Source organism: Primulina eburnea, chromosome 1, assembly GCF_022965805.1.
Source record: "Primulina eburnea isolate SZY01 chromosome 1, ASM2296580v1, whole genome shotgun sequence".
Taxonomy (NCBI): Eukaryota; Viridiplantae; Streptophyta; class Magnoliopsida; order Lamiales; family Gesneriaceae; genus Primulina; species Primulina eburnea.
The window spans coordinates 26226672-26253192 of record NC_133101.1 but is presented as its reverse complement, the minus strand read 5'-3'; the positions used below and the strand labels follow the sequence as shown (position 1 = coordinate 26253192).

Here is a 26521-nt window from a genome sequence, read left to right as displayed (position 1 = left end):
CATACTTATAGATGATTGGAAACTGTAATGACCCGATTTAATTATATGTTATTTGGTGATAATTAAGATTAATTATTTTAAATTGAGGAATTTAAAATAATTAAGCCAAAAATTAAATAGTGTGTTTAAAAATATGTATTAGAAAATATCGGTTTATAGACGATATTAAAATGCATATTGGAATTTAATAACACACGAGAGCAAAATAAATACAGACCGAGATAAATGGGCTTGAGTTATAAATATACATATACATACACACATATCGCATAAAAAGAGAAAAGAAGTGAGAGAAGGAAGAAAAGTGAAAAAGAAAGAAGAAACCCAATTCCCGCAACCCTTGGAGCAGCTGCGGGAAAGTTGCGATATCTCCTTCGTCCGGTGTCCAAATCTTGATCGGTCTGAAGGGGTGTCTTTCTAACATCCTAGGCTTCGATTCAAGTCAGAAATCACGAATTTTGATCAAGGGAGCGAGCAGATCGAAGCACCATTTCGTGAGCCCTGTTCTGTGCAGAATTTTGGTGAGTTCAGTTTTTGTGCTTCTGAAATTTGAAGTTTTGTGTATTGTGCGTTAAGAATCTCGACTTGTGGTTCAAAAAGAATTGGTAGCTCTGTTTGTTAGCTTTCTATAGCCACTAGAATCATTGTATTTGGATAAGAAACGGATTTGATATGATTTTTCTACCATAATGTGTCAAAAACCGAACTCTGTACTGATGCGTGCAGAATACATTCTGTAATTCGAGTTTGTGACCTGTTTTCACTCGGATTCTGGACTTGTGATCTATATGAAAGTTGTAGAGCCATGTCTTGTCTTCGAAACGATAATTGACCCGTTAAATTCCATTAAGAATTGAGGGAGTTATGCTCATTTTACCGAAACTGCTCAGTCTGGGAATTCAGTCCGCGAGTTTGGGAGTAACAGCATGTTCTTGCTTAATTCTGGAATTATCTACTAAGATTTTGGGAATGATTTCTTCTAGGAAAACTTAGATATTTGAGTTGTCTTTCATCTCCAATTGGCGGATTTTGAATTGGGTCAATAATGAATTAGATATGAATTTTATGCTACAAGGTGTCGAACCAGAATCTGTACAGATTTATTGTTTTCAAAGTTTCTTGTTTTTGGTGTTTATCAGCATCTAGATGACGGATTTTTGTGTCGGTATCTTCTGATGAAATGTGGGATTTTGAGTTAGGATTTCAGCCATATATGATAAGTGTAATTCGGTTAGGTTTTGATTGAGTTATGACCTTAAAATCGATCCTAGGTACAAGCTGGAATTGGTAAATTGTAATTGGATAAGAGTTGAGTATTTAATTGATGAAAATAAACTCATTGCCACAGGTTTTGATAACCAGGAAGCGCCGAGGTCTTCGTAATTATTGTGGTAATTTAATTTGAAGGTTAAGGTACGGATTGATCGATTTCTTACAGCGTCTATGTCGACGTGTAATTTAATTGATGTGAGTTAATTGATTTTATGTGAATTATGTGATTATGTGCTCTTTGTGGAATTTGGATGCAAATTTAAGATTATTCCTTATTTTCTTAAAATAAAACATGATTTTCAAATATATTGGAATAATCTATGGATTGATATACATTGTTGAGCACACATTCATATTGAGCCCTTCAGTTATTGATACCCGTTGATATTCGATTGAGATCTGTATATGATATTATACTGTGTCTTGTGGATTTTGGGCACCTTGACTCGGTCCGGCTTAGGTAGTTGCTGGCATCAAGTGTGAAGCCATATCCCTAGACACTGTCCGCTGAGTCGTGGACAGGTCCGCTGAGTCGTGGACCAGCTCGAGCATATTATGATTGTTGATATCGATCCTTTGACTCCTGACATCCAGACATCTTGCACCCGTACATGCATTGCATTGATTTCATTACATGTCATTTATATATGCTGTAATTTATTTGATCTTCGTACTGGGGTTTGACCCATGTCCTTTGGGACTGCTGTGGTTTGTTCTGTGTTTCCATAGCAGGTCATGTAGGTGGTTCGTCTTCGGCTCCTCAGGATGAAGCACCGAGGGGCGCTAGAGCTCTTTGAGTTTTGAGCTCAAGCTTTCATTGTTTTTCTCTGTGAGTTCAGTCATCGAGTCCCCAGATATTATATTTATGTATTATGGAGTCTATGTATTACCGGGGTATGCCCCGAGTAGTTGTATATTGTGTTTGTGGAGGATCGTTGTTGTGATTGTGCCTGGTTGGCATTGTTTCGTATTGGATGTTTGTTGAGGGTTTTGATTTAGTCGTTTTGGTTATTTTATATTTTTCCGGTATACCCTATTTACGGGGAGGTCATGCCGAAATTTCTATTGGGCCAAAAAGCAAAATTTTAACTCGTTTTCGCTGTTTATAATAATTAATCCTGATTGTGTGTTAATAAAATATTAATCAGGAACAAGGCCCTCACAGTTTGGTATCAGAGCGTAGACTGGGATACGCTCATATAGAGTTAGTACACTCGAGTCTAGGCACAAATAAATTGTGCGCATGTGATTGATTATTTGGAATTACTTGCTTTTGCCTGGTTTGAATTGCATGTTAGTATTTTAGAAATGAACATGTTTTGGCATTAGTAGGTAATGGATTCTTGAGTATTTTGGCATTTCCTTTTCGGTGCTTTGAATTATTTTGAAGTTAATGAATATTTTGGGAATTAACTTTGGTTTTGTAGAATGGCACCTAGAGGTAGGAAAGGTAAAGAAGTGGTTCAAGAGTCTGGTGCTCAGAATATGGATGATATTGATGTGAATGCTCGAGGTAGACGTGGTCGACCTACTGGTGAAGCAGTACAGAATGTTAATGTGGAAGTTGAACAGATCACCCGTAGAGTGAATGATATGGAATTGGTGGTATCGAGATTTCAGAATCTGAATCCTCCTATCTTTGATGGCTCCGAAGGTAATGAAAAAGCTGAAAGTTGGTTAAGGGCCATGAATAATTTGTTTGATTTGGTGGAATATGATTCCAACCGAAGAGTAAAATTAGTAGTTCTTCAGCTGAGGGACAATGCTGAACGTTGGTGGGAGGCTACTGCCAGGGCTTTGCGTGATGCTGGCACAGTTATTACTTGGGGATGTTTTCAGTACTCAGTTCAGACAAGAGTATTCTCCGCCTTCTTATTATGCTGCCAAATCATCTGCATTTCATAAATTGGTTCAGGGTAATTTACCAGTTGTGGAATATGCTCGACAATTATCATCTTTATTGATTTACGTGCCGCATATTGCTGGTAATGATGGGGCAAAAATGGAGAAATTTCTGGAAGGATTGGGTTCTCATTTATATTCCTTGGTTCTGGCTAGTAATCCTGTTAGCTATGCCGATGCAGTCAACAAGGCAATAAGACTAGAAGCAGGATTTCAAAGAGATAATCAGCAGCAGACTTTACAGATACCCAGTGGAGGTATGCAATTACCAATGGGTACATCATCTTATGTACCTCAGCAGCCTTTTCAGCAGCAGCAGTTCTTCCAACACCAAAAACCTCAAAGGTTTAAGCCCATAGGAAAGAACTTCAAGAAGAAAGGTCAGTCGAGTTCATCTAGCTCAAGTGGATCTAAAAGTGTATCGGGGACGCCGTTTTCAGGAAATCAGTATTCAGTGGTGTATTGTGAGTGTTGTGGAGGTAGACATCATACATCTCAGTGTGGTGGTGTACGTGGGACTTGTCATAATTGCGGTCAGACAGGACACTTTGCTAGAGCTTGTCCAAACCGTACTCAAGGGCAGATGAGACCACAACAGTTTCCTCAGAACAGAGGTGGTTTTTCGGGTGGTTCGTCTCAGAGACCCTTTACTCCTGCGCAATCTTTTCAGCAGTCCAATTATCCACAGGTTCGGGGTAATGCACCTCAATCATTCCCAGGTCCACAACAGGCTAGAGTGTATGCTTTGACAGAGGATCAAGCCAGAGAGGCTCCAGGTGGTGTAATCGCAGGTACTTGTTTAATTAATGGTTACACTGCACGAGTTTTATTTGATACAGGAGCATCTCACTCTTTCCTTGCATCCAATTTTGTTGATGAATATGACTTTGTGACTACATCATTGGATGAGTTTGTATCTGTGTCCACTCCAGCCGGTAAAGTAATTTTATCAGGGCAGATTGTGTTGAACTGTGTATTTCATTTCGGTGACAGTATTATGATTACTAATTTGATTGTGTTACCGATGTATGACTTTGATTGTATCATTGGTATGGATACCTTGACAAATTATCGAGCTACTGTAGACTGTTTTCATGGTGTAGTACGTTTTCGACCTCATCTTGGTGACAAATGGAATTTTTATGGTCGAGGATCGCAAGCTAAAATACCTTTAGTTTCAGCGATGGAAATGTTTAAGCTATTATCCTTAGGAAATGAGAGATATATGATTTATGCTGTGGATGCTTTAAAGGAAGAGCCGAGATTGTCTGATATACCGGTGGTGAAATAATTTTCTGATGTTTTTCTGGAGGAGATACCATGTTTTCCACTGCAGAGAGAGCTTGATTTTAGCATCGAATTGATGCCAGGAACTGCTCCAATTTCAAAAGCTCCGTATAGAATGGCACCTGCAGAACTTAGAGAGTTGAAAGAGCAATTGCAGGATTTACTGGAAAAAGGGTACATACGACCTAGTATGTCACCTTGGGGAGCCCCTGTTTTGTATGTTAAAAAGAAAGATGGTTCCATGAGAATGTGCATTGATTATAGGCAATTGAATCGGGTCACCGTCAAGAATAAATACCCTTTGCCTAGAATCGATGATTTGTTTGATCAACTACAGGGAACTTCAGTATATTCAAAAATTGATCTACGATCAGGATACCATCAACTTCGAGTTAGAGAGGAAGATGTTCCTAAGACAGCTTTTAGAACCAGATACGGGCATTATGAATTTTTGGTGATGCCATTTGGGTTGAGTAATGCACCGGCAGTATTTATGGATTTAATGAACCGAGTGTTCAAGAATTTTCTGGACAAGTTTTTATTGTTTTTATTGATGATATACTGGTGTATTCAAAGTCAAGAAAGGAACATAGAGAGCATTTGAGATTAGTTCTTCAAACACTTCGTGATGCTCAGTTGTATGCTAAATTGTCAAAGTGTGAATTCTGGTTGGATCAAATCATATTTTTGGGTCATGTGATATCAGCCAAAGGAATATCCGTGGAACCAAGTAAAATTGAAGCGGTCTTGAATTGGACTAGACCAACCAATGTACAAGAGGTTCGAAGTTTTATGGGATTGGCCGGGTATTACAGACGATTCATTGAAGGGTTTTCTCAGATTTCCCGACCTATCACCCAACTGACCAAGAAGGATGCAAGATTTATTTGGTCAGAAGAGTGTGAGCAGAGTTTTCTGAAACTGAAAGAGAAATTGACGACAGCACCAGTGTTGGCGTTGCCGTCTGGATCAGGTGGATTTGTGGTTTGTACAGATGCATCAGCTAAAGGATTGGGATGTGTATTGATGCAACATGGAAAGGTTATTGCCTATGCTTCGAGGTAACTAAAGATACATGAATCCCGATATCCAGTTCATGATCTTGAACTTGCAGCCATTGTTTTTGCCTTGAAAATTTGGCGACACTATCTATATGGTGAACAGTTTATTATTTACTCAGATCATAAGAGTTTGAAATATTTGTTTACTCAGTCAGAGCTGAATATGAGGCAGAGACGTTGGTTAGATCTATTGAAGGATTTTGACTGTGAAATACAGTATCAACCAGGGAAGATAAATCAGGTTGCAGATGCATTAAGCTGGAAGTATCAGGATGGCATGTTAGCATCCATTCATATTTGGCAGAATCATGATGAATTGTGTACTTCTGGATGGAATTTTCAGCAACAAGATAATTATTTTATTGTTTCTGCATTGCAGTTTGAGCCACAGATTATTGCTGAAATTAAAAAGGCTCAAAAGATAGATCCAAAGGTTCAGAAATCAAAAGAGTTGGTTTTGTCTGGTAATCCAGATAAGTATAATGTCTCATCAGATGGTTGTTTGCGAATGAATGACAGATTAGTGGTACCAAATGTTGCAGAATTGAGAGAAGCATTGCTTCAAGAGGCGCATTGTAGTCGCCATAGTGTTCATCCTGGTAATCGTAGGATGTACCAGATATTGAGACCTTATTTCTGGTGGGATGCGATGAAGAAAGAAATTTCTGAATTTGTAGCAAGATGTTTGACATGCCAACAGGTGAAAGCTGAGAGAATGAAACCTGGAGGTATGTTACAGAGTTTAGAAATACCACAATGGAACTGGGAATATATTGCAATGGACTTTGTAACTCACTTACCCAGGTCTATCAGAGGTTGTGATTCTATCTGGGTTATAGTTGATAGATTGTCCAAGTCAGCACATTTCATTCCATATGATCGTACCTATCCTTACAAGAAAATGGCAAGGTTATATTTGGATAATGTGGTTCGGTTGCATGGAGTTCCAGTGTCTATTGTGTCTGATAGAGATCCAAGATTTGCATCTAAGTTTTGGAGCAGTCTTCAGAATGCTTTGGGAACTAAGTTGGCTATGAGCACAGCTTATCATCCCCAAACTGATGGTCAGACAGAAAGAACCATTCAGACTTTGGAAGATATGCTTCGGTCAGTAGTTATGGATTTCGGAGGTAATTGGCAAGAATCTCTATCATTGGTAGAATTCTCATACAACAACAGTTTCCAAACGACTATTGGAATGACACCATTTGAAGCTTTGTATGGTAGAAGGTGTCGATCGCCGATATGTTGGAATGAGATTGGAGAAAAACCATTGGCACAACCTGAATTTGTTGAAGAGATGAATGAAAAGATTGATTTGATCAGAAAAAGAATGAAAGCATCTCAGGATCGTCAAGCTAGCTATGCAAATAAAAGGCGTAGACCTTTGGAATTTCAAGTTGGTGATCAAGTTTTTCTAAAGGTGTCACCATTTCGTGGCACAATGAGATTTGGGAAAAAGGGAAAGTTAGCTCCACGTTATATTGGACCGTATACTATTGTTGAGAGGATCGGTTTGTTGGCTTATCGATTGAACTTGCCGCAGAGTTTGTCTGCTATACATGACGTGTTTCATGTATCTATGCTGCGGAAGTATGAGCCAGATCCATCTCATGTTCTGAGACCCGAGGATGTGGAGTTAGACAGTTCTCTTAGCTACGTTGAGTATCCTATACAAATTCTTAATCAGAAGGATAAGCAACTTCGAAATAAGACAATTCCACTGGTTATGGTACAGTGGAGTAGACATGGGACTGAAGAGGCTACATGGGAGCTGGAGGCTAAAATGCGGCAAGAATGGCCTCACTTGTTTGAAACTGTTATAGATTATTCCATGTACTCTGACTTTCCTATGTACTATCAGTGGTAGATGTTTGACTATGTTGTATATAAGGTGTGTGTTGTGTGTTTTGATTTCGAGGACGAAATCTTTTGTTAGAGGGGGAGAAATGTAATGACCCGATTTAATTATATGTTATTTGGCGATAATTAAGATTAATTATTTTAAATTGAGGAATTTAAAATAATTAAGCCAAAAATTAAATAGTGTGTTTAAAAATATGTATTAGAAAATATCGGTTTATAGACGATATTAAAATGCATATTGGAATTTAATAACACACGAGAGCAAAATAAATACAGATCGAGATAAATGGGCTTGAGTTATAAATATACATATACATACACACATATCGCATAAAAAGAGAAAAGAAGTGAGAGAAGGAAGAAAAGGGAAAAAGAAAGAAGAAACCCAATTCCCGCAACCCTTGGAGCAGCTGCGGGAAAGTTGCGATATCTCCTTCGTCCGGTGTCCAAATCTTGATCGGTCTGAAGGGGTGTCTTTCTAACATCCTAGGCTTCGATTCAAGTCAGAAATCACGAATTTTGATCAAGGGAGCGAGCAGATCGAAGCACCATTTCGTGAGCCCTGTTCTGTGCAGAATTTTGGTGAGTTCAGTTTTTGTGCTTCTGAAATTTGAAGTTTTGTGTATTGTGCGTTAAGAATCTCGACTTGTGGTTCAAAAAGAATTGGTAGCTCTGTTTGTTAGCTTTCTATAGCCACTAGAATCATCGAATTTGGATAAGAAACGGATTTGATATGATTTTTCTACCATAATGTGTCAAAAACCGAACTCTGTACTGATGCGTGCAGAATACATTCTGTAATTCGAGTTTGTGACCTGTTTTCACTCGGATTCTGGACTTGTGATCTATATGCAAGTTGTAGAGCTATATCTTGTCTTCGAAACGATAAGTGACCCAGTTAAATTCCATTAAGAATTGAGGGAGTTATGCTCATTTTACCGAAACTGCTCAGTCTGGGAATTCAGTCCGCGAGTTTGGGAGTAACAGCATGTTCTTGCTTAATTCTGGAATTATCTACTAAGATTTTGGGAATGATTTCTTCTACGAAAACTTAGATATTTGAGTTGTCTTTCATCTCCAATTGGCGGATTTTGAATTGGGTCAATAATGAATTAGATATGAATTTTATGCTACAAGGTGTCGAACCAGAATCTGTACAGATTTATTGTTTTCAAAGTTTCTTGTTTTTGGTGTTTATCAGCATCTAGATGACGGATTTTTGTGTCGGTATCTTCTGATGAAATGTGGGATTTTGAGTTAGGATTTCAGCCATATATGATAAGTGTAATTCGGTTAGGTTTTGATTGAGTTATGACCTTAAAATCGATCCTAGGTACAAGCTGGAATTGATAAATTGTAATTGGATAAGAGTTGAGTATTTAATTGATGAAAATAAACTCATTGCCACAGGTTTTGATAACCAGGAAGTGCCGAGGTCTTCGTAATTATTGTGGTAATTTAATTTGAAGGTTAAGGTACGGATTGATCGATTTCTTACAGCGTCTATGTCGACGTGTAATTTAATTGATGTGAGTTAATTGATTTTATGTGAATTATGTGATTATGTGCTCTTTGTGGAATTTGGATGCAAATTTAAGATTATTCCTTATTTTCTTAAAATAAAACATGATTTTCAAATATATTGGAATAATCTATGGATTGATATACATTGTTGAGCACACATTCATATTGAGCCCTTCAATTATTGATACCCGTTGATATTCGATTGAGATCTGTATATGATATTATATTGTGTCTTGTGGATTTTGGGCACCTTGACTCGGTCCGCCTTAGGTAGTTGCTGGCATCAAGTGTGAAGCCATATCCCTAGACACTGTCCGCTGAGTCGTGGACAGGTCCGCTGAGTCGTGGACCAGCTCGAGCATATTATGATTGTTGATATCGATCCTTTGACTCCTGACATCCAGACATCTTGCACCCGTACATGCATTGCATTGATTTCATTACATGTCATTTATATATGCTGTAATTTATTTGATCTTCGTACTGGGGTTTGACCCATGTCCTTTGGGACTGCTGTGGTTTGTTCTGTGTTTCCATAGCAGGTCATGTAGGTGGTTCGTCTTCGGCTGCTCAGGATGAAGCACCGAGGGGCGCTAGAGCTCTTTGAGTTTTGAGCTCAAGATTTCATTGTTTTTCTCTGTGAGTTCAGCCATCGAGTCCCCAGATATTATATTTATGTATTATGGAGTCTATGTATTACCGGGGTATGCCCCGAGTAGTTGTATATTGTGTTTGTGGAGGATCGTTGTTGTGATTGTGCCTGGTTGGCATTGTTTCGTATTGGATGTTTGTTGAGGGTTTTGATTTAGTCGTTTTGGTTATTTTATATTTTTCCGGTATGCCCTATTTACGGGGAGGTCATGCCGAAATTTCTATTGGGTCAAAAAGCAAAATTTTAACTCGTTTTCGCTGTTTATAATAATTAATCCTGATTGTGTGTTAATAAAATATTAATCAGGAACAAGGCCCTCACAGAAACTTTTGTCGTAGAAAAACTCCACTAGATGTAGCTTCGATTCCCAATTCCCATAAAAATCGATCACACAAGCTCGCAGCAAATCTTACTCAATCTGAATCACTCGCTCAGACTGGCCATCTGTCTGAGGGTGAAACGCTGTATTGAATAGTAACTTCGTCCCCATGTATGCATGTAAACTCTTCCAAAAGTACCATGTAAACCTCGGGTCCCTATCGTACACAATAGAAACTGGGATCCCGTGCAATCAGACTATCCCTTGATATAGAGCTCTGCATACTGAGTCATGGAGAAAGTCGTCTTCACCGCTAAGAAATGCGCTGACTTGGTAAATCGGTCCACTATAACCCAAATGGCATTGGATCCTCTAACTGACCTTGGCAAACCAACAAAAAAGTCCATGGTGATATTCTCCCATTTCCACTCAGGGATAGGGAGTGGCTTAAGCATTCCTGCTGGCCTCTGATGCTCTGGTTTCACTTGCCGACAAGTGAGGCATTCAGACACAAATCGACGGATGTCTCGCTTCATACCTGGCCACAAATACAATATTTGCATATCCTTGATCGTTACCTTGTTCAACTCATGGTAATCGATACACAGCCACATGCCCCCATCTTTATTCTTTACAAAGAGAGCTGGTGCGCCCCATGGTGAGAAACTAAGACGGATGAATTCTTTGTCTAGGAGCTCCTGAATCTACTGTTTGAGCTCTAACATCTCAGCTGGAGCTAATCGGTACGGTGTCTTAGAGATTGGCATGGTGCCTGGCATGAGATCAATGGAAAACTCCACCTCTCTCTCTGGTGGAAGGCCTGTGACGGCATCAGGAAAATCTTCAGGAAAATCTCTGACAATTGTTACCTCTCAGATATCGACGGAGTAGGGTACGTCGGGTGCGGAAACAGTACTGGCCAAGAAAGCCTGACAACCCTTATGAATAAATCTTCGTGCCTGCATGCAAGAGATCATGCAAGGGAAACTCCTCTATCTATTTGGCTCAAAGAGAAACTGCTCCATGCCCAACGGCCTTACCAACACTGACCTTTTCTAAAAGTCAATAAGAACTATGTTCTTCTTCAGCCAGTCCATTCCCAAGATGATATTAAATTTTGGCATCGGCAACACAATTTGATCGGCATACACTATGTGGCCTTGCGATTCAAGATCAATGTTTCTGACCACGCTAGTAGCTGATAACTCTTCCCCGGATGGGACTGTCACTGAATAGCTCACGTCGAGTCCAATAGACTTGACGTCCAGATGATTAGCGAACGTTTTTGAAATAAAAGAGTGAGTGGCATCAGAATCTATCAAGGCCTTCGTGGCTACCCTCTTAATGAAATTATTTTTTGAGAGACGTTAGCACAAAACACAAAACTTATATCCCAAAATCACTACAACAAAAACGCCTTACGACAACGGATTTATCCGTTGTCGTAGGCCATTTTCGACTGTTGTAACTGAGGGTGTTGTTGAAAGTGTCTTCAACGACAACGGTTTTAAACCGTAACCGTTGTCTTTTCTACCAACGACAACAGTTTTGCAACGGTGTTAAACCGTTGTATTTTCTACCAACGACAACGATTTTGCAAGGGTATAAAACCGTTGTCTTTTATACCAACTACATCGGTTTTGCATCGTGGTATAAAAATTCTATTAAAATTTGCGACGGTATTGAAAACCATGGCAAATGAAAACCGTAGTCGTAGTTGCATACAAACCGTCGCGAATATTTGTTACGACTCGCAAATTATAGTTGCGACGGAAATCCTCCGCAACCCGTCGCTAAATGTAGCGACAGTATTCATGTGGCAAAACTGTCGCTATTTTGCGACGGTTTACAGGTCCGTCGCTAATATTTTAGGTAAAATAAAAAAAATTTAAAGAATTTTATAAATCTGTGTTGTGAATTGGTACAATCTTAGAAGAGATAAAAAATTTAAGTGTCGTGAAGTGATAAAATCGTGTAAAAGATAAAATTTTAATTGTTTTGAAATGGTAAAAAAATCGTGTAAGAAATAAAAATTTTAAATGTTGTGAAGTGATAAAATTGTGTAAGAGATAAAAATTTCAAGTGTTATGAAGTTGTAAAATCGTGTAAATGAGAAAAATTTTAAGTTTGGTGAAGTGAAGTGGAAGAAAATGGAGTGAATTTGTATGTATTTATAGAGAGAGGTGGAAGAAAATGGAGGGAGAAAGAGGCGGGATCGAATTTTTGAAATTTGAGACGGTTTTCTGCTTAACGGTCGCTAATTTTAGCGACGGGAGTTTTAATACCGTCGCTATATTCAATATAGCTACGGTTGTACATGCTTTTGTCGTAAATAGTAGCAACGGTTCTAGTTTAAACCGTCGCTAATATGAATTTAGCGACGGTATATATATAACCGTCGCTAATATTAGCGACGGTTTTTTCAACCATCGCTAATTAACAATATGTTTTGTCCTAAAACCGTCGCTAATTAACGTTGTGTTTTCCAAAACCGTTGTCGATTGTCCAAAAATACACGCTAATAGACAACGGTTCATGAAACCGTTGTCGTAAACATTCTACGACAACGGTTTTTAAAAACCGTTGTAGTGTATTATAATACTACAAATTATTTTAAAAAAATTCTACGACAACGGTTTTTAAAAACCGTTGTCGTAACTCGAAAAAAAACCGCTAATAGACAACGGTTTTTAAAAACCGTTGTCGTTGCCCAAAAAAACACAATAATAGACAACGGTTTTTAAAACCGTTTCGTAGGCCAACAAAAAAACAAGCTAATAGACAACAATTTTTAAAAACCGTTGTCGTAGGCCAAAAAGGACACGCTTATCGACAACGGTTTTTAAAAACCGTTGTCGTAGCTCGAAAAAAAACCGCTAATAGACAACAATTTTTAAAAACCGTTTTCGATGCCCAAAAAAACACAATAATAGACAACGATTTTTAAAAACAAGCTAATAGACAACGGTTTTTAAAAACCGTTGTCATAGGCCTAAAAAGACACGCAAATAGACAACGGTTTTTAAAAACCGTTGTCGTAGCCCCAAAAAAACAAGCTAATAGACAACAGTTATTAAAAACCGTTGTCGTAGCCCAAAAAAAACACGCTAATAGAAACGGTTATTAAAAACCGTTGTCGTAGCTAATAGACAACGGTTTTTAAAAACCGTTGTTGTAGACATATCAATGACAACAGTTTTTAAGAACCGTTGTCGTTGAGCGGGTTTTTTGAGCCTACGACAACGGTTTTTCTTGAATCCGTTGTTAATTTATAAAAAACCGTTGTCTTTGATGTGTTGTTGAATTAAGATTTGCTTGTAGTGAATTCTAATATAAAGCTCATGCGTAGCAGAAAATCTCTACACAAAGTCACTAAAAATACTAACGAGCACACTAATAATCCAAAATAAGATTTGAAACATGCATAGGAAAGGTAATACGGTGCTGAATTAAATAAGTTACCAGTCAACAGGGTCGTGTATGGGTTTGCCTCCTCTGCCTGCATGGCGAACACTCTCCCCTGAGTCGGCTGCTTCCACTGTGGGCAGTTCTCCAGTACATTATCGCTGGCTCCGCATTTGAAACATTTTCCCGATCCCCATAAACACTGTCCTGGATGCTGGCGGTTGCACTTCAAGCACACCAGGTACTCTCCCGGCCTCGAGGAGCCTTCTGCTGAGGGATATGACCCTTGCCTTCCGGCGGTCCCTGAAATGGCCTCTTCCCCTGCTGTCCTTGGAAAGGCCTTTTAAACTGGGGTCGCTGTTGTTGCTGCTGCTGAGTTTCCTGATAGGGCCTCCTGCCCTGTCTATCAACCTCTATGTCCCTTTGGTCCTGCTCTACCGCCAAGGCTCGAGACACGACAACGGCATAGGTGGTCTGATCAGCCACTCTCACATCACAGCGCAAGATCGGCCGTAAACCATCAATAAAATGTCTCAGCTTCTCCCGCGCATCATTCGCAATTAGGGGCACAAAGTGACACCCCCTCTCAAACTTCCTGAAAAAATCTACAACGCTACTGTCTCCTTGTCGTAGCGTCATGAACTCCTTGGTCAGTCTAGATCGTACTTCCTCAGTGAAGTACTTGGAGTAGAAGACCTCCTTAAAGCCATCCCAAGTCATTGTTTGCAGGTTCACTTACACATATGCGCTTTCCCACCATAGTATGACTTCTCCTATCAGAAGGAATGTGTCATAACTGACCCTGTCTGCATCCTGCAGATCCATAAATGCAAAAAGTACCTCGATGGACTTAATCCATCCTTCAGCTATCATCAGGTCAATAGACCATGAGAACGCTTTTGGATCCACTCCTAAACCTCTCGTAAACTGCCTCTGGTCTGGGCCTCGCCCCTGTATCCACTGCAGCATTGTTCCCCGCAAAACTATGCGAAGAACTGAGTCATTCCTGCAAGCATCTGAGCCTGCATATATGGGGGTGGACGAGAAGGAGTGGCCCTCTCCCCATCCCAAGGGTCTCTATCCTCATCGCCTGCTCCACACGCAATCCTACGTCTGAGAGCATACTGTTCCAATATATACCCAACACATAAACCCAACATGCAAGAACAAAATATTAATATCATAAGATGCACGTAATTTGAACTTAAACATGTACATGTTGAAATCATGTCTTGGTGCTTAATACATGAAAGAATTTAAAATTATAAAACTTACAAATTTGAGATGTGACTTCGTGAGCTTCTCGCAACTGATAGTACGCATAACCCTTTACACCGCTCTGATACCAACTGTTACATACCGTAATTTTAAACTATTTGGAATTTGCGGAAAAATAAAAATTATCTTAAATAAATAATAATCTTTCAAATAACGTTAAAAATACTGCTCGAATAAAAATATTTTAAATAAAACAATTACAATTGAAGTTAATTTGCAAAAGATTAAATGTTTAACATCGTAAAAAATCTCATAAAATCAGATTTTTTGAATCAACATTCATAAATTCTTAAAACATGGGCGGTCCTCAGGTTTAGCCTCTTGCGCAATTCAAGCCGGCTCATTGGTCCCCACCATTCCTCTCCTCATACGCATCCTCACATGCATCGATCAAGTCTAGTGAGTCTAAAGACTCAACACGTATAAACTGGGAATAACAAGTAATACGTAATAAAATCACATGCATTTTAAAGAAGAGCGTACATACTGAAACTTAAACATATTAACGTAAACATAGACGTGACATCATCATAAAACTTTTCATAAGCATACTTGCATCATAAATAATTTAACATGCATAAAATTCATCATTTTGCGTAGTGATATGTTTCATAGCAAGTGACCCATACATAAATGTACCTGATCAAACTAAACCACAGTATTGGGCTGGCAGGGAAAGTCCACTACCACATACATGAGATCCCCGGTCATGCTTTGCCATGTGGATTGGTCTCTGGTCATGCTTTACCGCTTTCCAATCCTGATCTAAACCCAATCATGCTTTACTGGGGTGGAGAGATCCTCAGCCATATTCACCGACTTCCAAACCCGTTCATAATTGGTCACAAGACATTTAGCAAACCTCAAAAACAAAAAATATTTTTCTTTTGCACGTCGAACATACTTACATGGCGTTGAGGGATTCGTTGGATCTCGTTTGGGGCCATTGCGGCACATATTAACATGTTTACATGCACTTAATTTTTTCATAGCTTAGACGTAATAGTCGTGCTCACCACTTGAAATGGCAAGTTTCTTATGACATTCTAAATAACTCGGGACTTGACCTCATTTAATCATCGTACTAAACATGACATCAACCCCCGAAACAAATCCTAAAATGATGTGTGAACATTTCCCAAAACATAAAAGACATGAGCCTAAAAATCATGTTCAAGAGCCTAGGCGCTGGCTGGGCCTTACTTCGCTGCAGTGCTGCCTAGCCCCGCAGCCTGGAGGCGCCGCAGCGTTCCGACATGAAAGTGTCGGGCACTGCGGCGGTAGTTCTGCGACCAAACATCATCCCAACCTCATACTCAATGTACCTAAACACAACAGTGATCAGCCAATGTTTCCCAACGAAGCCTGCAACAAATAAACTTCAAGAACATTTCAAGAACACATTTTCATAAAATCGCAGTTTGAGCAGTCCTACAAAAACGATCATAACTCACTCGTTGCTTGTTCAAAAATTCCGAATTTTCCGTCAAATCGAAGGTATCAAAAAGTACTAGGTTTTATGTGTTGAAAACTTTTCCAGAAAATCGACCGAATTTTTGCAGCAATCGAATTGATAGCAGACACGTTTTTATATCTAAAAATTTTGATCCAAAAATCATTTCAAACATTTTTGCTCAAACTTTTTCACAACATACATGGATTTTCACTCATAATAAACATCACAACACTTAATATTACGAGATCGATGAAGAAACAATAGAAGATACATGCCTTTGATCTTTAAAAATTCTGAAACGACGATACCAAAGTGGGGAAGGTTTGAGGGTTGATCCTGGACGAACGTGGCACGATTTCTTCCAACAAAACCAGCGCGAATCTCATATAAATGTAGGGGAATGGTGAATGGATGTTGCTGAAATGAAAACTCAAGAACCCTACCTCTTCTCTCCAAAGTGGGCGTGTAAATGTGTGTGTAAAACTTTGTGTGTGCGTGTGTTTTAATAATTTTTTTTTGGGGTGCTAACCAAAAATGCTAATTAAAATGCTAACCCCCTACTAAATTTAATAGAATCTCTTGATTTAAAATAAACTACACAATTGATAAACTTTAAAAATTTAAAATCTTAAAAATCATCTAATAATTAAATTAGGCTTCAAAATGCTTAAAACTAAATAAATCATTTAAAATTCTCCAATCCTAACTTAAAATAAAACACCACATTTTAAAATTGCCAAAATCATCGCCGGTCTTTTTTCCTCGATCTTGCATCGAATACTCGCCTGAACGTGAAACTCAAGAAAACATTTTAACGTGCATCACCTAAACACAAAAAATTTAAAATACTGCAAATTCATAAATCATGCATCTCAAAAATCATTTTAAACATAAATAAATAATATACAATTAAATAAATGCATTTTACGTGTATAGATTTTGGGCTCTACAACAATACAAATCCACCAGGGACTTCTATAAATAATCAGGCAAAGGAAGATGAAGACATCACTCAACCTCCTCGTGTTTCTTCAAAATAATTTGTAATATTTTCTCTTTCAAATTTATGTGTGTTGTAAGTTTTGCTACTATAAGTAGCTAAACAAGTTTCTCCTCCGAGAGTACTATGTAATAATAATTTGTTATGTTTTGAATAAAAGAACCAAGGCTTTTGTCCTCTCATGTATTAATTTCAAATTGAACTATTTTACTATACATCTTGAGGCAAGAAAGGAAACAGGGTTGTGCTAGTTGTTGTGGAAATAATCTGCATAAAAAACCAACTGTTGCGACTGCGTGGTTAGGGTGTGAGGAGCAGTCTGTAAAACCCGATGGATATAACCCGACTGCACTCCGGTCAAAGAGGTAGATAGTTCAATTTATGATACGGAAGCATGATAGACCATTTATAAAAAAAATCGATAATTTGAGTATGGTATATAGGCTGAAAACTTTGCATAACTGCATGTCTTGGGGCTATATGCCTTTAAGAACAGGCACGATAAGTCTAACAATGACACGTACTATATTTGAAGGAATAAGGGTATTCTTGGAATTTTTAGAAAATAGGGTAGTTTATACTAATTTTTGAAGGGATGTATAGTAAAAAAAAATTGAAAAGGGATTTGGATAATTTTAAATAAGTTGCCCATAAATAAACCATATATTAAATAATTAAAATTAATTATTTAAAAACAACATTTTTCTTAAATTGTCCCGGTCTTCATTCTTCGTTCGAGCATCGAATAGTGCAAAAAGCCCTAATTTATGCAATTTTAGTAAACCATGCAGTAAAATACCTAATCATGTCATGAAAATGCATTTAAAATATTTAATTAAGCATTTTAATAATACCCTAGATTTGCATCCTGTCAGATCACGTCGTTTGAATTTCTAGACCTTACATCAACAATCTCACAATTGTTTTCTATTGTTTAACCCTTGGATTACTCGTGAATCTACTCAATTTTCTTTTGCATAGGATATTTCAGGTCTTGTACAACTCATTAAGTACATTAAACTTCCAATTATTCGAGAATACTCTAATTGAGACACACTCTCACTTCTATTTTTCGATATATGTTGACTTGAGTCCATTGGAGTTTTAGCCAATTCATAATCATCTTTGTTGAATTTCTCATGAATTTTATCAACATAATGTTTCTGGCTCAGAAAAAGCTCTTTTGATGTTCTATGAATTTTAATTCCAAGAATTATATTATCTAAGGTCGTTTCCTTCATATCAAATCTAAAGTGAAATAACTTCTTAATGGAATTAACCATTTTATCATTGCTCCTAATGATAACCATGTCATCTACCTAAAGACACAAGTAACACCAATTTATAAAACCTTGGTTTCCTATCCAGGCGCAGAAAATCGTTCAGGTTGTTACATGTAAATCTCCTCATCTTTTAAATCTCCATTTAGAAAAGCTAGTTTTATATCCATTTAGTGTAATTCAAGATTTCGCGAAGCGACAATTTCATGTATCACTCGAATAGAGGTTATTCCATTTATCCAAGAATAATTGTCGAAGTAATCAAGCCTTTTTCATTAACAATAACCTTTGATTACCAGTCTGGTTTTATATTTATCAATTGTTGAATCTGATTTCATTTTCTCCTTGAAAATAAATTTATAACCCAATGTTTGCTTCTTGGAAGAAGATCCACTAATTCTCATGTATGAGTTTTCAAAATGGATTCAATTTCAAAATTAAGTCTCTTTCTATTGAGGTCCGTCAGTTGCATAATTCACAAGTTCTTTAACTTTGAGGTTTACTTTCTAACATGAAAGTAATAAAATTTGGACCAAAAATTGTTTCTACCCTAGCTCTCTTGCTATGTGTGGGTTCAACCCGATAGTCAACCTGTCATATGATATTTTAGAAGAACATGGTTTTCTTTTAGATTTGCATGGAAACATATATTCAAAAACGTTGCATTTCTTGATTCTATTATTGTATTTTCAGCAATACCAGGTATTTGAGATCATACACAAAAAATGATAGGCACTACTGTTTTGTGCATATCCAATAAAATGCAATCAATCGTTTTTGTCCTATATTTACCTTTTTTGGTGCAGGTACTACCATTTTGGCAAGAGACCCCACACTCACAAGTATTGGTAAGAAGATGTTCTTCTAGTCAATAACTTATTTGAATTTTTAATCTTCTTTTTTTCGAGGCACCTTATTTAAAATGTAATTTGTTGTTAGCTTTGCACCACATATTATGTGGTAAACTAGAACTCAACAACAACTCATTCATCATTTCTTTTAAAGAACAATTCTTTCTTTTGGCGATGTCGTTTTGTTGAAGAGAATAATGTGCAGTTCTTCTGTGTCTAATTCCGTGTTGAGCAAAAAACTCAGCAAATGATGATACATATTCATCTTCATAATCACTTCATAGCACCTTAATTTTCTAGTTAATTTGATTTTTAACTTCACTTTTGTAGAGCACAAATTTTTTTATGGCATCATCCTTACTTGTTAGAAGATACATGTAACATAATTTTATGCTATCATCAACAAAAATAATAAAATATTTATTTCCACCACATGTTTGCACTCATTTTAAATCATATACGTATGTGTGAATTAAATGAAAGGGTTCATTATTTCTTTCAATAGAGGTTGTCGTTATATCGTTTAAACCAAATTAACTGTTAGACATGAATTTTGTTGTGGCGATGTTAACTAAAACTAGCAGACCAGAACAGTAGACTAACTTATCAGAAGCTACTGGTCTAAGTAAAACTAAAGCAGTAGAAAGGATAGAAATACAGAACCAGTAGAAGACGTTGCCTAACGTTACTACCTTAATTGTTACCGTTAAGGGTTCCTAGTACTAGTATTAATTGCAGCATTAAATACTATACGGAGTCATTTAATGCACCTTACCCAATTAAGTATAAAACAAGACTGATTGTTTTATAGCTTTTCTGCAGGAACTTCTTTTGGTAATAAAGCTGATTGTATCAGTTATCTGAAGACATCCTCTGATTACGTTGAACTCAGTCGCTTATATATACTTGGAACAAATCCTTATACGACAACTCTCACTTTCGCATAACATAAAGGATCAAAGCTTTTTTCACTTACCAGACAAATCTCGAAATTCCTTGAGTACTTAGAGTTCAACACAAAGAAAAGTAGCACACGCTTCATAGCTAATATCTGATCTTTTGAAGATCATCTTGTGCTACTGATTCTAACACTCTTCACAATCTTTACATCACTTATACTTTATCAGGAAGAGTTTGTAATCTGAAAAGAGTCTTTTCAGAACTTTGTGTATCACATTTTTTTGAGTTGAGTAACTAAGAGTTTCAGTAGGCTGAGGTGTAAGTCCTTCTGAAGTGGGTGTGTACAAGAGTTGTACTGTAATTTCCAAAGTCTTTTAGTTATACCTTCTGGAAACAGAAGAAGAGGAAACGTAGAAGATTTAATCTTCGAACTTCCATAAACAACTGCTGCCTACTATTTTTATTGTCTTTCAATTACTTCATCAGATTGTTTCCGCACGTTTATTGTAATCTAGGTGAAAGTATACGTACAAGATTAACTAATATCTCTTACAGGATTTTAGTACCTCATCAGAAGAAGAAAGAAAAACGAGTAGAGTTTATTCAGCCCCCCTCTAAACTCAAACAGCAGATATCTTCACAAAACCTTTACCAGAAAATAAGTTTTCTTATTTGCGTAACTCTCTTGGTTTGATAGATTTAACTTGATTATTCTCTGTTATTTTGGTTTAGCTTTTATGATTGCTCGATTATTTATCGTATTTAACTAACAGTAAGTCTTTTGCAGAAAAGCAGAAGGGAAGGTAAAGTACGTAAAACTGAAATTTTATTAGAAACCATTTCAGTACATTACACGATGCAGAAATAAAAACAGTAGATCTACAAATGCTCTTTAACCAGAAGCGTTACATTTAGCTTTTGTCTTCAGTAATATGAGCACCCTGCAGCTTGTTTGCAAAGTACTTCAACAGGAATAGAGATTCCAGCAAGCTTAAGGCCTAGAAAGAATCTAGCAAGCTTGGGTCTTGTCAGCACTAATGTATTATTAGATGCCTTACAGGGCATCATAGATGATATCAGCATCATCAATCAACCAGCCCTCTCTAATCGCATTAGCATGCTTCTGGAAGAAATCGATGCTACATTTCAATATCAATGGAAGCAACAGATCTGTTTGACTGTAGACATTACAACTCCAAGAGTTTGTTTCAAGGATCATTTCGTAAAGAATGATTTCCCCAGACTTCCTTCTGAACATTTCTTCGGCTCCTGGATCAGACTTTAACTCTCTTTTAACTTGAGTTTTCATTGTAGATTATGTTTGTTTAACTTCGTTCAAGTTATGCAGGTATTTATAGAAGAAACAAAGACTCTTGCGACTGTTCATTTTCAACGGTTCAGATTGAGAGATTGCCAAGAGTCACTTGTCGCTTCAATGACCACTTATTAGTTGCATTTACCGATGGGGAACAGTATCTTAGTCAGACTAAGATTTTGACACTTTTTTCAGAAAAAAGATAGAATGTTTGTCTTTTCGATAAAACTATGAGTCTGCTGGTTCTGTCAAAGTGCTCAAATATTTCAGCACCCTGAAACTTCCAGCAGACGTTATCATAAAACGACAAATACTCTTCTGATTTTTAGTAACCGTCTGGACAGCCCGCCTTTTTCAAATTTTTGAAATCATTCGTATCTCTGACCATTTCTGCAAATCTTTTCAAACACTCAACCAAAAACATACTGACACGTGTCTTTATGTTTATTTGACGGCTGTATATATATCTTAAATTTCACCTTTTCATTTCTACTGTTTCATAACTATTATTATTCAGCTACTGCTTTCTCTCCATCATCTCTTACTACTGCAAACTATATCTGATTCTATCTTCATACAGAAATGACCAGAGCATATCTTCGCAACACATATCAAGTAAATTTTGCTTATGTTCTCAACGTCAAGGATAAGAATCTTGTGAAAATGTTTCAAGATATTGAGAAATTAGGACTTAGAAAATTCCTGGAAACACCAGCGGTGATTTACAAAAATGCTCTCCTGGAGTTTTACGCTAAAGCGACAGTGCATGAAGGAAAGATTGTTCATTCTCAAGGAGATGTATCCATCTCCATTGATGCTACACTTTTGGGAGCGACCTTTCTCCTCCCACTCTCAGGTATTTCTGAACTATCTGATATCTCCAAGATAGATATGTCTATTGCGCTCAGTTCTTTCTCAGCCTCTGGAGAAGAGCTGTCTCCCTCTTGTCACAAGAAATTACTCAAAATGGAATATCAAATTCTGGCCGATATTGTGGCAAAAGCCATTTTAATCAAAGCCGACACTTTCGACAAGTTGACTAAGGAGAAAGTTCAGGTGATGACTGCCATCACTAAGGGAATCAAAGTGGACTGGAGTCGTTTCCTCTTCAGAATCATGAAAGAGATGGTTGACAAGAAAAGTTCTGGATTCGCTGTTCAAATCAGTGCAATGCTCAAGGATGCTGGTTTCGCTTCTACCAGTGATCAAGATGCTGCTTCAGTATCAATGATTGATGCTGAGACCGTACTCGCTTTAAGGCCTAAGCCAACCGTGGCTGAGTTTGTCGCTTTGAAAAAGGAGATTGGAGAAACTGCTTCTGAGGTCCAAAAACCTCAAAGAAAAATTAAAAGGAAAAGAGTGATCATTTCGACTGATTCGGACAAAACAGCATCAGAAGAGTCTGCTGCTGCTATTCAACCACCCGTACCAACACCAATCAAGAAGAAAGCTCGCATCGTTCTTAAGATCAAGAAGACAGCACCACTGTCTGAGATTGATAAAGTACATATCAGACAGGTATTTCCAGAAGTGATTCCTTCTGTTCGACCCACTGTTGCTACTTCTGTACAAGCTACTGGATCTATTCTAGCACCATCTACTGCTTCTGTTTTCAAGCCATCGTCTGGAATAGTAATTCGAGAATCAACCAGCGAGTCTTCTGCCTTCCGACCCATCTTGCCTATTTCATCATTAGATAAAGGCAAAGGAAAAATGATCGAAGAACCACCAGTTTTTGGACTCAAAACAACTATAACGACCGGTGTTGATCTTCATCTAGCAGAAATCGACAGCTCTGCAAATGATGACATGAATTTTTTTGATGAGTGGCACACGATCCGACTTTTCCATTCTTTTGATTACTTCAAAACAAAAGGAACCTATGCAAAAATAATGAACGCAGAGAAGAAAATTTTTCAGCTTGCAAAAACTGAAAATATCATCGAAGCCTTGCGCAGAAGGAGTTTTATCCTCGATCAGCTGAAATGTCAGAAGCTAGAATTGGTTCTGAAAGTTCTTGAATCGAATTTTGATCATAATGTTCCTACTGTTGTTCAGGATCAAAACGTTATTTTGATTCTTTTTGACAAGTTAAAACAGATGCATGAGCAACTTCTTGCTCAAGAACATGGCTTTGGAGAGCCTATTGTATATCACGTCGGCCTTGTTCCAGATTTTCATCAGATTCAGACAGTTGAGAAAAGGACTACAGCCTCCCCAAACGCTTCTGCTCTCAGTACTCCTGCTTCTCCAACTAGGCCCATTCCGTCATCGTCTCTGTTATCTGTACATGAACTGGCTTCGGTTGAAGAAGTCATTGAGTCGATTGTTCCAACGGTCTCTACCACTCAAGAAGCAGCACCGGCTACTTCACTGCCACCTTTTCCTTCTCCGACCTTAGTGCAACATATGGCAAAACCAGATACTACATCTCTCTTGCCAAATTTAGAGAAATTTTCTGCTGCTCATCAAGCAGAGATGCATATTCTTCTAAATCAGCCTTCTGTACCTTCAACTGCAGAACCATCGGACTCACCTGCTGTCATTGCAACAACGGAAGAGAATTTGGCCTCTGACTTGGCCGTTCCCGCTGAAGAAATTGCTCCTCCACGGATTGCTGCTGAACCCATTGTCTCTACTCTTCCAGAAGAAAGCTCAGCAGACCCTGGTCCTTCTACAGTTTTGATGGACACTAATCTCGTTTCTACTGCGTTGACTATCTCTCATCCTGTTCTAACTCAGACGAACTCTCGTCTTGATGAGATTAAGCAACGCATGATTGCGCGAACCCCCTCCCCAGAATCAGATGCACTCAACTTGGAATTTCAGATTGAGACTCTGCAACGGGAACTCAACAACGTGTCTGATTTAGTCAAACGAATGTCCTGTGAAAGCCTTTCAGAATTCACTGGTGCTCAATCGTTCAGAGAACGCATGGGCAAATACATATTTAACACGGCGGAAACCATGGACAAGATGTATGCTGAAACCATCGTTTTCAGACAAGCTATATCGAGAAATCACAGTAACATCATACTTGCTCAAACTGATATACTCAACCGAATCACCGAGCATGATGATCTCTTCCGATCATTTTCCACTTCCTTGGAACTTATGGATGCCAAGATTGGTTCTCAAAATCAATCTCTCACTACACTGAATGATTGCGTCTCTTCTCAAGCTCCGTATCTGGAGATGCTAACCAATGGCATTCAGAACCTATCTGGCAGAATGAATGATCTCTTGCCCATGTAGTTGCCGCTGATGCCAAAAAAAGGGAAGATAGAAGAGATCCAGCAGAAACTAGGCAATCAGAAGCTGAAGCTGAACCTTCAGACAGAAGATTTCAAGATCCTCATAATGAAGAAGTCATCTACAGGGATATTGAAACTGATTGATTATTTACGTTGATACTTTATTAACATTATCCTTTTGCTTAATGATTATCTGCTTTATTTATCGATTTTCTACTGTTTAGGTTTTGGCATCACCACAAAGGGGGAAATTGTTAGACATGAATTTTGTTGTGGCGATGTTAACATAAACCAGCAGACCAGAACAGCAGACTAATTTATCAGAAGCTACTGGTCTAAGTAAAACTAAAGCAGTAGAAAGGATAGAAATACAGAACCAGTAGAAGACGTTGCCTAACGTTACTACCTTAATTGTTACCGTTAAGGGTTCTTAGTACTAGTATTAATTGCAACATTAAATACTATACGGAGTCGTTTAATGCACCTTACCCAATTAAGTATAAAACAAGACTGATTGTTTTATAGCTTTTCTGCAGGAACTTCTTTTGGTAATAAAGCTGATTGTATCAGTTATCTGAAGACATCCTCTGATTATGAACGTTGAACTCAGTCGCTTATATATACTTGGAACAAATCCTTATACGACAACTCTCACTTTCGCATAACATAAAGGATCAAAGCTTTTTTCACTTACCAGACAAATCTCGAAATTCCTTGAGTACTTAGAGTTCAACACAAAGAAAAGTAGCACACGCTTCATAGCTAATATCTGATCTTTTGAAGATCATCTTGTGCTACTGATTCTAACACTCTTCACAATCTTTACATCACTTATACTTTATCAGGAAGAGTTTGTAATCTGAAAAGAGTCTTTTCAGAACTTTGTGTATCACATTTTTTTGAGTTGAGTAACTAAGAGTTTCAGTAGGCTGAGGTGTAAGTTCTTCTGAAGTGGGTGTGTACAAGAGTTGTACTGTAATCTCTAAAGTCTTTTAGTTATACCTTCTGGAAAAAGAAGAAGGGGAGACGTAGAAGATTTCATCTTCGAACTTCCATAAACAACTGCTGCCTACTATTTTTATTGTCTTTCAATTACTTCATCAGATTGTTTCCGCACGTTTATTGTAATCTAGGTGAAAGTATACGTACAAGATTAACTAATATCTCTAACAGGATTTTAGTACCTCATCAGAAGAAGAAAGAAAAACGAGTAGAGTTTATTCACCCCCCTCTAAACTCAACTTCGATCCTCAACATTAACCATATGAGGTGAATTAATTCAAAAAATCAGTTTTAATTTTAGAAAATATCGGTTAATCGATTCAATTTTCTATTACATAAAAAAATCCAATTAACCAATTTATTAAATACTTAAATTTTGATTTTATTAGGCATTATTTATAATTTATAATGTTTTTGCTTAGCGTTTTGATATTTAATTTTCTATGTGTTTTTTTGTTAATTTTTAACTTTTTTAGGTATAACTTGTTTTATTATGATCAAATCTCATATCTCAACTACTAATTTTGTATATAATTTTTTTGAAAATAAATTAGTTAATTCGATTACAAACCAAAAAAACTGCTTTATTCAGTTTGGTTAATTCAGTTTTGTTGTTTAACCTAAAAAAATAAGGTTAAATCTCTTTATATTAATTCGGTTCATTTGGTAACCGAATTATTAGAATTTAACACATAGGATCAAACGAGCATATGGGAGCTTCAATAATACGAGTTTTAAACGGAAACACGTTGCATAAGTATATATTTTATTGTTTAATCGTGAATGAGTGAGAGAAATACTAGAATTATTGATATTCAGGAAGTTTTCGTGTGTCAAACTATTAATGTACACCATTTTATCTAGTTGGTTTGGGGAGTCATAAAATGTCAGATCTTA

The 26521-nt window shown here is 37.4% G+C and overlaps 1 protein-coding gene across 3 annotated transcripts; it reads left to right on the top strand.

Moving 5' to 3' along the window:
* The first annotated feature begins 285 nt into the window (after window positions 1-285).
* Window positions 286-9888, top strand: LOC140829619 (uncharacterized). 3 transcript variants are annotated; one of them, XM_073192941.1, is made up of 3 exons: window positions 286-521; window positions 1349-3965; window positions 9455-9888. In XM_073192941.1, exons 2-3 carry the CDS (start codon window positions 3035-3037, stop codon window positions 9517-9519), a joined length of 996 nt encoding a protein of 331 aa, XP_073049042.1. In that variant the 5' UTR covers window positions 286-521; window positions 1349-3034; the 3' UTR covers window positions 9520-9888. The 3 variants fall into 3 exon arrangements, with proteins under 3 accessions (XP_073049042.1, XP_073049038.1, XP_073049035.1); XM_073192937.1 differs by having other exon boundaries at window positions 9452-9888; XM_073192934.1 differs by lacking the exon at window positions 9455-9888 and having other exon boundaries at window positions 1349-4480.
* The last annotated feature ends 16633 nt before the right edge of the window (window positions 9889-26521 follow it).

Excerpts from the sequence above, each read along its gene's own strand:
- LOC140829619 (XM_073192934.1), top strand. The coding sequence starts at position 3,035 with ATGCTGAACGTTGGTGGGAGGCTACTGCCAGGGCTTTGCGTGATGCTG.